The sequence below is a fragment of the Anabrus simplex genome, chromosome 2, assembly GCF_040414725.1.
Source record: "Anabrus simplex isolate iqAnaSimp1 chromosome 2, ASM4041472v1, whole genome shotgun sequence".
Classification (NCBI taxonomy): Eukaryota; Metazoa; Arthropoda; class Insecta; order Orthoptera; family Tettigoniidae; genus Anabrus; species Anabrus simplex.
The window spans coordinates 1,213,149,729-1,213,167,774 of record NC_090266.1 but is presented as its reverse complement, the minus strand read 5'-3'; the positions used below and the strand labels follow the sequence as shown (position 1 = coordinate 1,213,167,774).

At 37.4% G+C, this 18,046-nt stretch overlaps 1 protein-coding gene across 3 annotated transcripts in view; it reads left to right on the top strand.

Annotated features, from left to right (window-relative positions):
* LRR (Leucine-rich repeat) overlaps positions 1-18,046 on the top strand; it is an 808,120-nt gene that overhangs the window by 303,350 nt on the left and 486,724 nt on the right. For all 3 annotated transcript variants that reach the window (XM_067142208.2, XM_067142207.2, XM_067142206.2), the window contains exon 10: positions 11,797-11,984. In XM_067142208.2, coding sequence (XP_066998309.2) covers positions 11,797-11,984 — 188 coding nt within the window. The remainder of the gene's footprint in view (positions 1-11,796; positions 11,985-18,046) is intronic.

The window sequence follows — 18,046 nt, the reverse complement described above, 5'->3', positions numbered from 1 at the left end:
TTATTCCACTTCAGTAACCATTCTTTGAACATCAGGGCAGTCATCCATGCATTAGAGTTGGAATGATAGTCCACTGGAAACTTACTGGTGCCTTTAAAGCACCGCGGTTTCTTACTTTTCCCAATCACTAACAGTCTTTTCCTTTCAGCAGCCATACTCGCACAACATAAAACTCTTACTCGTTCCTTGGGGGTTTTACAGCCTTTAGCACTTTCATAATTGAAGAAGTAAGTGTGTTCAGGGAAGGCGCGATAATACTCACATACTTGAGAACGAAATCCTTGAAAACAAATATGATAACATAAACCGAATTCTGAATCACAATAAACGGAAGATTTTCAATGTTTTAGTATTTGTCCGCACCGTACTTCATAAAAGTGATTATACAATACGGTTGATAACATTATCCGTGATTACATTAAATGGTGTCCACTGTATATGTCTTTCTTGTGACATATTATCTAGAACAAGTTTTTACTTAGAACAAGCCTGGTACAGAGTCTATTCAAGAACGGTTTACTTCCACAGTGTGCGTTATGTGATAGTCTTTCTTTGGCTGTGTTTGTTGGATGTGTTAACAAAGTGATCCAAATAGCCAAAAGTGCATTGTCACTTAGAAGCAGTGATGTTAGATAGGACCTTTCAAGTATATTTGGGCCGATGACCTTCGATGTTAGGCCCCTTTAAACAAGTAAGCAAGCATCAAGTATATTTTGTATGAAGCTATATATATACAGTGACTTTTTTTCATTTATATAAAACTGGCAGTTTGTCAACTTTTTGTCTTGTAATTGCTTTAAGAGTCTTAAAAACAATTTTGTATTCATTGGGATTGTACTTTTTTGCCCAAAGCAAGAGTTGTATAAATTTTCTAATTAAAGAGATTTAAAAACAATGGGTGCAGTGGAGGGCTGTGAGGGGAGTTGGGAGCCTTTTAAAAAATGTTAAGAAATTGTTTGTATTTAAAAAAATCAAGGCCATCTGAATATGCAATTGTTGGCAAAAATTACAAACCTGAAATCATGAAGGGTGTAATTCTTCCTTTAAATAAAAAAAATAAAAAAATCATAGCATTAGGTACTGGAAGGTTGCTGATAATTATACTGGAAATATACTGGAATTTTGAAAATGGAACTCGGTAGACACCCTAATAAGAATAATAATATTTGCTACCATTGTGCAACCACATAGTTACACACCAACACAAATTAACGCAGAGAGACATGAAATTAATACCATAAGCACTTTAGGCACAGAAAACTATAACAAACAGGTTAACCAACATGACGGCTAAAGCAGGATAGTTGGGAAGCGGCTGGGAACCATATCCAGGCGGTGAAAGGTATTGGCAATGCTGAAGAAGCGAAATCAAAGGAGATTCTAATTCCATAAGTTTACTTAACAATTTATATTCAAATTAGAGCACAAATAATCAAACAAAATACCTTTAAAAATCGAAAATGGTTATTAAAAATAATTACAATTTACCCCGAGGGTAAAATTTTACTTATTTAGCTTTAGGTCTGAACATCTCACACAACGTTCCACTGTTCATGGCGAAACATTTAAATCACACAATACTGATGAAAGAAAAGGAAAGTAATATTATACAGTCATAGGTATGTACATGTAAGAAAGGGAAAAAACATATAAAATATATACCCTAGTGCTGGGCACCTTTAGGAGGCAACCCCCTCAAAAACACTTCTGAGAAAGGGTGCCCGTCCTAAATGGGAATTCACTAAGATGAAACGGGATAAATGAGACAGTCCCGAGGGGAAATTTACATTTTACGATAAATCGAAAGGCGTTGAATATCTAATTTACAAAATCAAGAAAAGAAATGGGAACTGTCTCTTAACACAACTCTGATATGACTTGCCGGCAGGCTAAGTCATTTTACTGAAATTTTGGCGATTGAAGGAAAAAACGGGAGAGCTCCAGCAAAAGAAATAAAACGGAACACTACATTTGAAGATAACCTCAAAGATGAAAAACAGCTAAGTGCTTACCTGTTGGAGGGGCCAAGAAGACCCGTCCCCTGAAGAAGGCAACCTTTCCCTTCACTGGTCAAACAGCGAAATTGATGCAATATGATGAAACCGGAAACATTCCATCCCAATCTATCGCGTGTGGTATAGGGTGTTTCCTAATTATTACATGTACTTCAATTTTTCACAACCAAAGCATCTTAAAGCCCTGTCAAAATGAAATAATTCCAAAATTCATGCAGAAACAATACAATCACTAAATAAATGCATGATATAAAATTCCCCAGTCTATCACAGAACTCGTTGACAATAAACGACCGCCTCTTTACTATGCATCGCTAGAAGCGACAACCGGTTGTACAGTGCCTGTGTGTTTCTCAAATCTGCAGAATGGCATGGAAACATGTGACACTTCGAATTCTTAGAAAAACCATGGCTACTCAGTGGCAGAGTTTAAACGCGTCTATTGTACTTGACGCTTAGTAAAATTAAGTTTTATAGACAGCAGGAATATTTTCGTGATGGTTAGTCGTATTGTAAAGATAACTTACGTGGAAAAGGTATTGCCAGCAAATTATCAACGGGTTCTAGTCGATATTATGATGCCAGTTTAAGTTAATGGTTATTAAACACTCGGAAATGTAGAATAATATTGTGCAGCCGCAAGAAAATACGGCATAGGCCTAACTAAAGCCAATATTTGGCGTTAGAGTGAAGACAAAGAGCTAAAAAAATGTGTACTCTAAAAAAAAATGCATTCAGTGGTCCGCAACAAGGACGCTTTAAAGAAGTCGAAGATGAAATTGTGAGGTATGTGCACGAAAAAGGCAAGGGCGGAATGGAGCAATAAACTCGTTCCTTGACATTCAACGTCCGCGATTATGCCTATACATCGCTAGCTGCTGAATTTGGCCGAACCCGGCAAGCGAGACGTGCGTGTAGCGGTAGCCGTTTATATCTGACGCTGCGTAAAAGTAACAGTTTTATAGACAGCAAGAATAATTTCCTGATGGATCGTTGTATTGTAGAGACGCATGGAATAGGTATTGCCGGAAAATTTTCAATGGGTTCTCTTCGGTAGTATGATGCCAATGTTAAGTTAATGGTCCTTAAACCTGCGGAAATAAAGAATAATTGTGCAGCTGAAAAAAGAAGAAAAGAAATACGACATGACGAAAGTCAATGTTCGGCGTCTAGAAATAGTCTAAAAATGCATAGGCCTACTGTACAACAAGGCATTCATATAATTTTACAAAGATCCTTTTGAGCCTGATTTAAATTTTTTGAAGGAAAAAGTGTGGTTCATCTTGGATTCGGAGAAATACGGTACTATATTTTTTCAGAATGAAATTAAACATACACTTTCATGTAGTATCGGATTATGAAAAATAACAAACAAGTAAGCTATAGCGTGGATATCATCTGCGAAAATGCAAGTTTTGAACAAACTGATTGCTGTTTCATACCGATTTTAATGTGCATGGGGGGTTTTCCGACTTTTGTACAAAAATCGGATATAACAACAATCCGTTATAGCGAGTAAATTTTTCGCTGTTATGAATTCTCGCTATAACGGACTTCTACTGTAATTAAAAATCACCCACAGAGAAAGTGGCTAACGGTATAGGGAAATCATCAGACCATAAAAAATTGCTGAAAGGGGGAAATATCACCATGCTAGTGCAGGTGGCTCCAAATAGTATACCACTAAAACAGAGGTCACTAAACAACAAATTTGAGGCTAGAGTTACCGTAGCTATGGGTGTAACGAAATAAAATTCAGGAAATCTCAGTGAAGCAACGATCGGAGAAGACAATATCTTGCAGCCAGTGTACATGTGAAGGACGTTGAAGTGATTTGTTTGAATTTTGTTATATTCTATACAGTGAGCTGAAGACAGGGAAGTACCAAACACATCTGCTGTTCTTAGCAAGAATCCAAGAGTAGACCTGGGCATCATATTGGTGTCCTGCAGTGAGAGTTGCTTGTCTCAGACCGAGAGGTATCTCCTACTTAAGAGATTGAGATGAAACCAAGTGAATGGAAATTATAGTTATCTCTACTTAGCAGTTTTTATATTTATTCAGTTTAAACAGAACAACACACACAGACAAAACTTTCAGAAATGATGAATATCATCTCTGCATCATGTACAGTATATTGTCACCCTTCTCAAAATTGCAAAAAAAAGGAATGGACAGACACTACACTCTCGTTATATTAGTAACATAAATGATAAGATCGCATACTTACAGTCTTAATACAGAGAACATTTGATACACATTCAAAATTTATAACTTGTCTGCTGAAACTCATTTTGAGTAATAAATTTGTAAACCATCTGAAAAAGAAAACATCTGTAACAGTATTATATGTGAATAAAATACAACTAGAATGACATGTTTCGTTCCTGAAAGATCATCATCAGATTCTATCAGATCACACTCAAATATTTAGAAAAGTATAAACATTTATGTTTATTTCTGTTCAAATGCTTAGGAACTTGAAATTCGGAATTTATTGTAATGAAGTTCACTTGTATTTCCATCCAAGCATAGAATGTGCTGTGTTTGAAAACAATTGCTGTGTAGTTTAGGCAGACTGAAAAACCTAACAGTTATAAATTAATTGAATCGGTATTGAAAGGAGATGGCTTCAGATATTAAAAAGAATCAAAACCCATACTTTCACACTATTTCATGGCTGAAACCTGATAAATGACAAATGTATCAGATACTGATACAGATATACAGAGTGCTCTCTGAAGACAGATCAGTATACATTTCATCCCAGCTTAAGTATTTGTCCTTTCACAGCAGTAATACCCGCACTGGGTCCTCCCTTTCTATTCCTGTTCACCGATCCTCTGTGTACAACAATTCTTTGTTGTGACGGGTTCTAGACTTTGGAATTCCCTACCTATCAGTGTCAGAAATACCACCTCATTACTTAAATTTAAAGACTGCTTTCCGAGACTACCTAGTGAATGCAGCTGACTAACTTGTATGACTGGATGATTGAATGAATGTGAGTTAGAAAAATGTAATGTATTTTTGTGTAGGTTATTATTTACTATATAATATTATGTACTCAAACTCTGCTCCCAATGATGTATCACTACAGTGGTTAAGTGTAAGAGAGGGCCAAGAGCCCTAACTTTGCCACCAGGAAAGACATAATAAATAAATAAATAAATAAATAAATAAATAAATAAATAAATAAATAAATAAATAAATAAATAAATAAATAATTTCTCTGATTATTGAGATAATAGTAGAGAACAAAGTAGTGTAGGAAAAGTTGAGGTGGAACAATTACTTTGTTTGAAGTGGTTGCTGGAACTAGGCCAATCTGTACATGTTCATTTTCAATATTTTATTTTGGATCACTTATCATAGGCTCCAATATCTGACAGGGTGGTGGAAATCATGACAAAAATATTGCTCATACCAACATTCTGATTATGCTTGTAGTTTAAAGGGGCCTTTTTGTTATGCTTTGGAAGTGTCATTGAAACCAGGGGCTACCATTGCTGCCACTGTCGATTTCTACATAGAGGAATGTTATTTTCAGTATGGTTTCTCTTTAAAGCATCTACATCATAATTGTCAAACACCTGACCACTCCAAGCATATGAGCAAGAGAAAATTGCACATGGGCAATATTCTCTTATCAGTCACTACTGATCTGCATTTAGGGCAGTCGCCCAGGTGGCAGATTCCTTATCTGTTGTTTTCCTAGCCTTTTCTTAAATGATCGCAAAGAAATTGGAAAAATATTGAACATTTCCCTTGGTAAGTTATTCCAATCCCTAACTCCCCGTCCTATAAATGAATATTTGCCCCAGTTTGTCTTCTTGAATTCCAACTTTATCTTCATATTGTGATCTTTCCTACTTTTAAAGACACCACTCAGACTTATTCGTCTACTGATGTCCTCCCATGTAATCTCTCCACTGACAGCTCAGAACATACCACTTAGTCGAGCAGCTCGTCTCCTTTCTCCCAAGTCTTCCCAGCCCAAACTTGTCAACATTTTTGTAACGCTACTCTTTTGTCAGAAATCACCCGGAACAAATTGAGCTGCTTTTCTTTGGATTTTTTCCAGTTCTTGAATCAAGTAATCCTGGTGAGGGTCCCATATACTGGAATCATACTCTAGTTGGGGTCTTACCAGAGACTTATATGCCCTCTCCTTTGCATCCTTACTACAACCCCTAAATACCCTCATAACCATGTGCAGAGATTTATACCCTTTATTAACAATCATATTTATGTGATTACCCCAATGAAGATCTTTCCTTATATTAACACCCAGGTACTTACAATGATCCCCAAAAGGAACTTTCACCCCATCAACACAGTAATTAAAACTGAGAGGACTTTTCCTATTTGTGAAACTCACAACCTGACGTTTAACCCCATTTATCATCATACCATTGCCCACCGTCCATCTCATAACACTATCGAGGTCACAGTGCAGCCGATCACAATCTTGTAACTTATTTATTACTCTGTACAAAATAACATTATCTCCAAACAGCCTTATCTCTGAATCCACTTCTTTACACATATCATTGATATATATAAGAAAACACAAAGGTCCAATAATACTGCCTTGAGGAATTCCTCTCTTAATTATTCAGGGTCAGATAAAGCTTTGCCTACTCTAATTCCCTGAGTTCTATTTTCTAGAAATATAGCCACCCATTCAGTCACTCTTTGTTCTAGTCCAATAGTACTCATTTATGCCAGTAGTCTTCCATGATCTACCCTATCAAATGCCTTAGACAGGTCAATCGCAATACAGTCCATTTGGCCTCCTGAATCCAGGATATCTGCTATATCTTGCTGAAATCCTACAAGCTGAGCTTCAGTGGAATAAACTTTCCTAAACCCAAACTGCCTTCTGTCAAACCAGTTATTAATTTCACAAACATGTCTAATATAATCAGAAAGAATGCTTTCCCAAAGCTTACATGCAATGCATGTCAAACTGACTGGCCTGTAATTTTCAGCTTTATGTCTATCACCCTTTCCTTTATACACAGGGGCTACTATAGCAACTCTCCATTCATTTGGTATAGCTCCTTCAACCAAACAATAACCAAATAAGTATTTCAGATATGGTACTATATCCCAACCTATTGCCTTTAGTATATCCCCAGAAATCTTATCAATTCCAGCTGCTTTTCTAGTTTTCAACTTTTGTATCTTACTGTAAATGTCATTGTTATCATAGGTAAATTTTAATACTTCTTTAGTATTACTCGCATCCCTTATCTGGACCTTATCCGTGTAACCAACAATCTTGACATACTGCTGACTGAATACTTCTGCCTTTTGAAGATCCTCGCATACACACTCCCCTTGTTCATTAATGATTCCAAGAATATCCTTCTTTGAACCTGTTTCTGCCTTTAAGTACCTATACATACCCTTCCATTTTTCACTAAAATTTGTATGACCACCAATTATGCTTGCCATCATGTTATCCTTGGCTGACTTCTTTGCTGGATTCAATTTCCTTGTAAGTTCCTTCAATTTCTCCTTACTTCCATAACAATTTCTAACTCTCTTTCATTCCAACCTGCACTTCCTTCTTAGTCTCTTTATTTCTGTGTTATAATATATAGTGGATCTTTACCATTCCTTACCACCTTTACAGGTACAAACCTATTTTCACTTTCCTCAACAATTGCTTTAAACCCATCCCAGAGTCTTTTTACATTTTTATTTACCATTTTCCAGCAATCATAGTTACTTTTTTAAAACTCCCTTATGTTTGCTTTACCAGCCATATGGTACTGCCTAATAGTCCTAATTTTAATACCTTCCTTTCTTTAACTACGACAAAAACAGCTTTGTGACCACTAATACCATCTATTACTTTGGTTTCTCTATAGAGCTCGTGTGGTTTTATCAGCACCACATCCAAAATATTCTTCCCTCTAGTTGGTTCCATCACTTTCTGAAGCAGGTGCCCTTCCCATATTAACTTATTTGCCATTTGTTTTTCATGCTTCCTGTGCTTCGCATTTCCTTCCCAATTGACATATGGTAAATTGAGATCACCCACTACAATCACGTTCCTTTCCTTATCGTTTCCCACATACCTGATTATCTTACCAAATAATTCTGAATCAGCGTCAGCGCTACTCTTTCCCGGTCTGTACACTCCAAAGACATCAAGTTGCCTACTATCTTTAGAGATGAGCCTTTCACCCAGAATTTCATGTTTTTCATCCTTAACTTTTTCGTAGCTTACAAATTCTTCTTTCACCAGAATGAATACTCCCCCTCCTTCCATTCCTATTCTATCTCTACGATACACACGCAAGTTCTGTGAGAATATTTCTGCATCCGTTATATCATTTCTCAGCCATGATTCAACTCCTATTACAATATCTGGAAGTATATATCTATTAAATTACTTAATTCGATTCCTTTGTTTACAATGCTTCTACAATTGAGCACTAACATTTTTATGTCATCCCTACTTGATTTCCAGTTTCCTGTTAGCTTAACACCGCTCCCTAGGCCACCCTGTTTCCCTGAATGTACCTGCCTATAACCCTTTTAAACAAGTTTCCTAACTTATATGTACCACTGCGGTTTAAGTGAAGGCCATCTGAGTGCAGATCCCTGTCTCCTACCCACCCATTAGGATCTAGAAATCTCACTCCCAGTTTCCCACATACCCACTCCATAGTCTCATTTAAATCCCCAATCACCTTCCAGTCAGTATCCCTCCTACACAGTATTCCACTGATAACGATCTCCGCTTCTTTAAACTTCATCCGTGCTGCATTTACCAGATCCCACACATCTCCAACTATGTTGGTACTTATACCTGCTTGCCTTACGTTGTTAGTACCAACGTGAAACACTACCACCTTCTCCTTCCCCTCCTCCCTCTCTTCGACTTTCCTCAACATCTGCCTCAACCTGATTCCTGGATAACACTCTACCCTGGTTCCCTTTCCTCCACACACTTTCCCCACATGTCTAACGATGGAATCCCCCATGACCAGAGCCTCAACCCTACCCACCTCATTTGAACCCCTCCCCTCCTGGTCAGCCCTATCTTCTCTCACTGCTGCAGAAGCTACTTCCTCCTCCCTTTTCTCCCTCCCATGACCCTGTTCCACCTGTCTTTCTTTCCACTACACTACATTTCCCTTTCCTACCTTTTCCCTTCCTCCTACTTTCACACATATCAGCAACAGTTCCCTGTTCCTCATCTTCCCTCTGCTGTTCTACCTGCAGTGACTCGTACCGATTTCTCACAGACACCTGTCCTGAATTCTGATGCTGAACAATCTGCAATCTCCTTCCCCTTAAAACATTAGACCACTTGTCTTCTACAATTCCCCCATTTCCTTCCCATCCCTCCTTTACACCTACTGTATCCTGTACATTATTTGAGGGAGGCCTACTTTCCTTCCTGTCTTCTGAGAGAATCCTAATTATCTCCCTCAAACTCTCAAACTCCTCCCTCCCTCATACTCTTTAATGCCTGGCCACACCCACAGTTCCTACACTTGCACTGCGTAGCTATTATTTATGGAATAATGAGTAGAAAAGGAAAAATTAAATAACTTATTCTGTGCAAATAAAAATGAAAGAAAAGAAATATTGCCAATAAAAACGAAAGGAAAGAAATATTGTCTAGAATAGTTCACAAGATCACACAACAACAAGGTAATTAACATAAGCTACAGGTACTACTACACTACAATACTACTTAGTGGTACAATTTTTTTTTTTTTTCCAACAACACACTAACAGAATGAAAATTGCTGTTAATTACCGAAAACCGAAAGTAATACACTAGAATTAGGTCTACACAATTCTAAACTGCAGTTAAGTCTACCCTAATTACTGCAACAGAATTCTAATAAGAGAGTTAATACAGATACAACAGATACGATAGATACTACAGATACTATGCTGCACAAATATTTCACAGTAATAGAATAAACACACTAATTTATAATAAGATACCTACTATAATACACTACAATGATTTTAAACTATGTTCAGACGTATCCTAATTATAATACAACAGGTTATTACTAAGCACAAACTGAAATTGAAATTACAATTAAAGTTTGAAATTTGCAAGACTACTCAAAATAATAAGAATAAGCACTCTAATTTCTAATAAGTCACTACAATACACTACAACAGTTTAAAAACTACGTTCAGACGTATCCTAATTACAATAGGTTATTATTAAGCACAAATAGAAATGAAAATGGCAATTAGGCCTAAAGTTTGAAATTCGCAAGAACTACTGTACTCGGGGATTACCAACAAAGTTAAACGCGTAGACAGAAGATTATTTCTTTAGTATTACTTTGTCCTACTATGCTCTAATAGAAATGAAACGTTGCGTTTGATTAAATGCTTAAGTATCGAAGGGATTGCTGTACACAAAGAAAAACATGAATATAACAGGCAAGATATACCTTACCTTCATTACAATTCTCAACTGAAATGTGGTTATGTGATTATTACAGCTGGTGGATTACTATTATTTTCCCTACTCCACGGGACAGAGAATAAGTGTCCTTAATTAGGGCTACTGAAAAATACGAGGTTGTCTACAATAATTTCTCAAAAATATTTCTGTCAAAACTACTACTACTACTACTACTACTACTACTACTACTACTACTACTACTACTACTACTACTACTACTACTACTACTACTACTACTTCTCCAGGGACTTTACTGCGATATATGAACTTTATTATTATTAGCTAACCGCTCATAAATACTGAAAGATCGAGGGAGCGAAATATAAATTACGGATACTTTAACTACCTACTCAGAACTGCAAATGATTGGAATACAAGATCAGCTGATTTTTATTTATATTTACTTGACTACACTATTTTATACACCCTTTGTTCACGACTTAGCCAACAATGCAATATTTTAATATGAAGAGCAACAATAATCAATAACAATACGACTGTTAACTATTACCATGTAATCTCTTTAACTTCTTTTTAAATGGAAGTTTACAGGTGTATTTTGTTTTTTAATGTAGTAAATTATTACCTCCGCGATAGTTTGAACGGATATCTATACAAAATACCGGAGAAGTTTCGACGTAAATTACAATACTATTCCTTATGATAATCTGCCTTTGTAAGTATTATACCAACGAACCTACAGATATTTACAAATATTTTTAAAGTTAATATTATTATCTAAAGTATTTCCTAAACCAAAATTCGAAACAAGGTACACCTAACCTAGAAAACGTAATTTACTGAAGACCAACTGAATTACTTGTTATAAAATTTAAATAAATATCACTACTCCCAATTTCTACCAACAAGCACTAAACACCACTATATGAATAGCACTAAATGAGTCACAAATACACACAATTAAGCTATTTCAGTAGGTTTTAACTACTTTATCATTACAGTAATGCAAGAGCTCTCTCAACAGCCAACCGTTCTCAAGCACATCCAACAATGTGAGTTCACATTGCGGCTAACATCTAGGTCATCAGCCCACACCTACATTCTGGCTTGAACTGAAGTGCAGGGAATATGGCTCAACCGTCAAGTTTATAAAGTAAAAAGAAATGCACTTTTTCCATGTTCATTAAATTTAATAGAGGAAACATCACTTCAGTTCATAGTAGCCCATGTCAGTTTCTTATCTTGACAATATTATTTAAGGTTTTCCGTAGATCTGTCACGAAATACCTTTTGCATATGCTATTCACAATGGCTTGTTGATCTCACAAAAATTAAGTGTTATCTATCTTTTTGCAGGTGCCAACCACCTGAGCAGCCCGTTGGCAAGAGTGCCAAAGGGTCTAAAACACCTGAACCTAGCACATTGTGGCTTGTCTTCCAAGGGTGTGAACCAGTTGGCGCATGCACTCTCGTTGAACAAATGTATGCCCAATACCTTGACATATCTCAATATAAGTGGCAATAACCTTAAAGAGGAAATAAACGTAAGTAAATGAGTAAAAGTAATACACTTATTATATTTTGTTATAAGATAATAATGTTGTGAACTCACCTGGAGCTATGGGATGAGAACGTTCCTAGTTGAGTGCAAAGATGTACGAATGCTATAATTGAGGTGCATTTTTGAAAGCCAATAACTACATCAAATTAGTTTGGAGATATTTAAGGTTTGTTTGTACACCAGAAAGATGGGAGTTACTTTCAATTCATTTCCATATTTCACATGTGAGATTGAACATTTAAAATGCAGAAACGCATTGAAGCAAACTTGTACCTTTCTGTTGTAGACAAATAAGTAAATATCTCAAAATCACTTTTCATGCAATCGTTGGCTTTAGAAGGAATGCTCTAACAAAACTATCATTTAAACTTCCAGATTCATACAGCTGGAGAAAAAGCTCTCCTTTCTCTTTTCAGTTTTGTAACCGCTACTACAGTGGTTACACAAAACAAAGCACTAAACACAGTAAAGGGGGGAAGGTAAGAGCAACTACACAATATCAGAAACCACTACACACTCAGAGAAACATTAGCTGAAATTACACGGATCTCTGCCGACCAAAACATATGTAAATATCAGTAGGGCCAACTAGTGGACAATAAACCAGGAAAATAGAAGCAGGCAGGACCTACCGAGGGCATGGACATGGCTTAGATTGCAGATTCCGAAATAAATCAACCGTGATCCTTAAATTTGAAAAATGTTATTTACAAAAGGATTTTACAAATACATTCCGAACAAAATCCGCCAACTTGCAACTTACGAACTATATTCTCTGTGATACACATAACTTAGAGTTTCTTTGATAATATCTTTGTACAAGTTCAAAATTTCAAACCAACTATACATCTAGTTACAAATTCAGTTGTACAAGGCAATTTTCAGTGAAGTAAATGTACTCTCCAAAACACTAGCATACATCAAGTGACACAGAACTACCAGAGGCAAACCGCAAGATAAATATATTAAATTACAATCTACATATTTAGTGAAACAAGAAATGGGAATGCCTCAAAAACAAACCGGCAAGCCCAGCTGAAAAGCTAAGGCATCATAAATAATTAATTTGACGAATCTAGGTTAGGCTAGGGCAGACTCCTATACGAAATAGCAACCGAACATTATGGAAATTTTAGCCAGAACGGAATTCAAAAGTGCTTACCCGAAGGTGGCCCATCCCGGAAGCGAGGCGTCGCACACGACGCAAAACTTCAGACAGACCAAGACAGACTAAGGCAGACCAGGCCAAGACAAGACAAGACAGACCGAATTATCACGAACACTGCCTCACTCTCTATATTTAGGTAAACCCTGGCCTTGGAGTAGCCAATCAGAATGCACAAGTCCGCCTATCCTCTCCTAGGTTCACCAATCACAATTCCTACTCCCGTCACGAATTTTAAATAACATTCTCGAATACACACGCTCGCAAACCTTCCATTTCCAGAACAGTCAGAAAATATATTCTAGAAGACATAACCAACAAAATACAACACACCCTGCTCAAAAATTCATGTAACATTTCTGGATACTTCCAGTAAGTACAGAACTGCAATCTACTATTTACAAATACCATATGTTACAAATATTACACAGTACAGGTTTGGTCATTACAAGTAAAACATACTACCACACTTTACAAATGAAGTCTTCAATAAACATTTTCCACTTCCACTACATTGTTCACCTGTGACAAGTTTCAACTCAATTAATTTATAACTGTTATAGAAACATTGGTAGTGACGTTTGTAGATCCTAATGGATGGGCAGGAGATAGGGATCTACGCTCAGATGGCTTTCACTTGAACCGCAATGGCACATATCAGTTCAGAGGTTTGTTTGGAAGACTTAGGTACATTCAGGGAAATGGGGTGGTCTAGGGAGCAGTGATAAGGGTACAGGGATCTGGAAGTCAAGTAGAGATGAAGTAGGGATGACTGACTGGGTCAGGGATGTAATGAATGAATCATATATAGGCTATTAGTACGATGGGGTCGCCACTCCCAAAGTGATTTATGAATGACTGAAAGATGCTATGAAATGGGAATGGAGAGTGTTGCTGGAATGAAAGATGACAGGGAAAAGCCGGAGCACCCAGAGAAAAACCTGTTCCGCCTCCACTTTATCCAGCACAAATCTCACAAGGAGTGACCGGAATTTGAACCATGGTATTCAGTGGTGAGAGGCCAACACGCTGCCGTATGAGCCACGGAGGCTATAATTCGTACATAACTACATAATTTATATGTTAACATGCTCAGCTTAATCGTGAATGTTACTAATAACTTCCTCTGGAGATGCTTAGTTCTCTTTCTCGAGATGAATTCCTGATGATTGTCAGCCTTAACTTTGTATTATCACCAGCACTAGATCATACAGAGCTAAAGCCCCTTGCAAATGGGGAGAGTAGTGGCACCCAGTACTGGCGACTAGAAGTGGCAGCCAGTGAAATGGCTAGACAGTAGGCTTACACACGAGGACAATAATGGCTTCCATTTTTATGTTCTAGTGGCAGCCACTAGCCAGTTTTAATGTGGACGTGGTTAATAGTGGAAGTGTTTTTATAGGACGTCATTGTATACTCAGTTGTCAGAGGATGTGTGAGAACATGGAGGGGGTTGATGAAGAGTACGAGGAAGCTGTTGATGAGGCTGTAAGTGATATTGTTCATTGTTTAAGTGAAGAGCTTCAAGAAATATTAACCAAAAGTAGGGCGTGCTGGGTTAAAGAATGGGTGTGTCGTAGAGATCAGCTAGGAGCTTCATCTACAATACTTTGGGAACTTGCCGAAGAAGATCCTCTGGAATACAAGAGAATTATGAGAATGAGTGTGGGGCAATTTAACGAACTGTTTAATTTAATTGAACATAAAATATCAAAAATAGATACGCTAATGAGAAACACAGTTCCTGCCCGTCCAAAACTAAAAGTTGCCTTACGATTTTCAGCTAGTGGTGACAGTTACCAAACTCTAGCAATCTATTTCGAATACCAGCCAACACCATTTCTAGTTTTATGCCAGAAGTACTTACAGCAATAACTTCAGCATTACAAGAATATATGAAGGTAAGATCTCACAAGTTATTGCGTACTAACTTGTTCATTTATAGTATAAGGTAGTAGAAAAATCAAGACTGGGCTGTCTTGTATCATTTCATAATCATTTGCAAAAAAAGTAGCAATTTCTTAGTTTGTTATACTGGTGAGTTCAAAGTAAACATGTGCGGAAATGTGAATATCTTTTAGGAGTTGTCGCTCCAAACAAATTATGCTAACCATAAAAGAGGTGATTAAACCAAAAATATCAATTTTCTGTAGAGCAATTTATTATTAAATTTAACGTTAGTTATAATGCGTTGTAAAGTGCACAAAACAAAATTTGTTTGTCAGGTAATGTTATTTCATTGTAAATTTCTATAAACAAAATCTCCTTTAGCTATAAATTCGTTTGGAATGCTAGAGTCGTCATCAGAATCTTCCACGTAGGACGAGGCTCCATGGTATGCACTAGCCTTGCGTCTTGGGTGGTGTGCTAAGTCCCAACTGACGAGCCTAACTTAGCACACGAGGGCGAAATGCAGGCAACCAAGAATGAGTTAGCTGGAAAATTTATAATGTCCAATAACGGACCATTATATTGGTATTATAAATTTACTCATTCAGGACAAATATTTTAGGTTCCCTATGGGAATCAACATCTACATCATTTGATGGCCAGGCAGGCATCTATTTTTGGAAGTGAGACATAGCTCTCATAGTGCATTGGCACTGCTGGTGGCTTCAGGTAGCCTATGCAGTGGCCTCCATGGTATACACTAGCCTTGCGTCTTGGGTGGTGTGCTAAGTCCCAACTGACGAGCCTAACTTATCACACGAGGGCGAAACGCAGGCAACCAAGAATGAGTTAGCTGGAAAATTTATAATGTCCAATAACGGACCATTATATTGGTACTACAGTGTAATGAATGTGTGATAGGAATCACGCTGAAACTGCAGAGCCATGTGAATATCACTCTGTAGTGGTATGGTTAACACTATTGGGTGCCATATTTGCAGGGTTTGATTCCCGGCACTTCCAAAAATGCAAGATTGGTAGGAGGAATTGTGTGGTGTGACTGAAAAGAGCTGCAGAATTCAAGCAGTTTATTTCAATGCAATATGGTATTTTGTTGTTTCTGCCGTAATGAACTAGAATGGTTGGTTGCCAAGTAAGGGGCAAATGTTTCAATATGTTTAATTATGTGATTATGTATGTAAATTATGATTGTTCGTATTTTGCAGGTTTTTTAATTTTCTTCATCGGTCTTTTGTTGCCGTACACCATCATCATTCTCCTCCTCCTCCTCTCCCCTTATCCAGCTGCTGCTGGCACTTCTCCATCTTCCTTTCTCCTTCCAGCACTTTGTCCCAGTCCAGGTTCTTTCTTCTTGCACTCCTCTGTACGGAATTGAGCCCCCTCACTTTCTTTCCCTCAAACTTCATCTCCATCATCTGTTTTGGTATCCTTTCCTCCTCCATCCTCTTTACATGTCCATACCATCTTAGTTTACTCCTATCATTTCTCTCATTTAGGTTTTCCATTCCAACCTCCTTTCCCACATCTTCGTTTCTCACTCTGTCTTTCCTTGTCTTTTCTATCATAATTCTTAGGCATTTCATTTTACTGGCTTGAATTCTACTTTCCTGTCTACTTGTCATTGTCCAGGTCTCAGCTGCATGAGTTAGTATGGGTGAATAATACATTGTGTACATTATCTCTTTACACTCTGGTGGTGTGCACTGCCTGTTGCACCTCTTGCTAATCTCTATGTCCAGCCTTGTATTCTGCATTCATTCACTCCCAAGATATTTGAAACTGTCAACAATTTGAAGGCTTTAACTAACAATTTTCACAAGGCTTTTTACCTGTTGATATCACCACGGTTTTGCTTTTATCTGCGCTGATGTTCATATCATACTTTTCAATTTTCTCATTCATTGCATCAAGTTGTTCTGGTACTTCTTTGCTGTTCATTCCCCAGACCACAATATCATCTACAAATAGTAAGTGACTTCATCTCCCTATTCCCATATGCTTCCTTTGTCTCCCTTACAATTTCGTCTGTAACCATTAGAAACAGAAGAGATGATAGCACACTCCCCTGTCTTATCCAGTTTCACTTCTAAAGCATTCCGTCTTTTCAACTGGAGTCTGTACGCTGCTGACACAGTTGTTGTATATTGCTTACATCATTATTTACACGGTTTATGTATCCAGTCTCTTTCTGACCATGGTTGCACAAACCTACTCCCTGGGTACACTTTTGTATGCCTTTTGTTATACACTGCTCAAAAAAATTAGAAGGAAAACATTTTAAACACCTGCACTATTTCTTCAGGAATGGTTGAAGTGAAACAGACATTTTATCTGGAAAATGAAACTTTTTTAAAGCTGAAATGTACATATCCTGTTCACTTCTTATCACACATATTGGTGCTATGACCAGAAATTCAACACAGTGTCATAAACCGAATATCCGGTAGGCCCTCCATGTGCCCGTATTCCTGCCTCACATTTTCGAGGCTTGCTCCTGAATAAGGACTTTACAGATAAAAAAGTCATATATTATCCTCCTTTTCAATATTTGTAAAGTGAAAACCATCAAGACTGAATGAGATTTATAACATGCAGTCCTCAACAAGGACCTCTGCAAGTTGTTCAAGAGTCTGAGGTGATAAAGGACAGGCCTGAAGTTGTCTGTTCAGTATATCCCTTAAATGCTCAGTGGGATTGAAGTCAGGACTCAGAGCAGGCCAGTCTAATGTTTGAATCGCGAAGTCCTGCAGAGTTTCCATGGTGGCTGCTTCTGAATGTGCTCCTACATTGTCGTGTTGCAGGATAAACTAGGGACCCATTACAACTGCAATGGGCATAACATGATCCAATACAATCTCGTTGATGTAACTCTGAGTATTAAGTCGACCCCACCATGACTGAGCCGCAGCCAAATCTGTCCATTTCCTGGACTGCTGCTTATTTATAATTTTTACCTCGATGATGATATA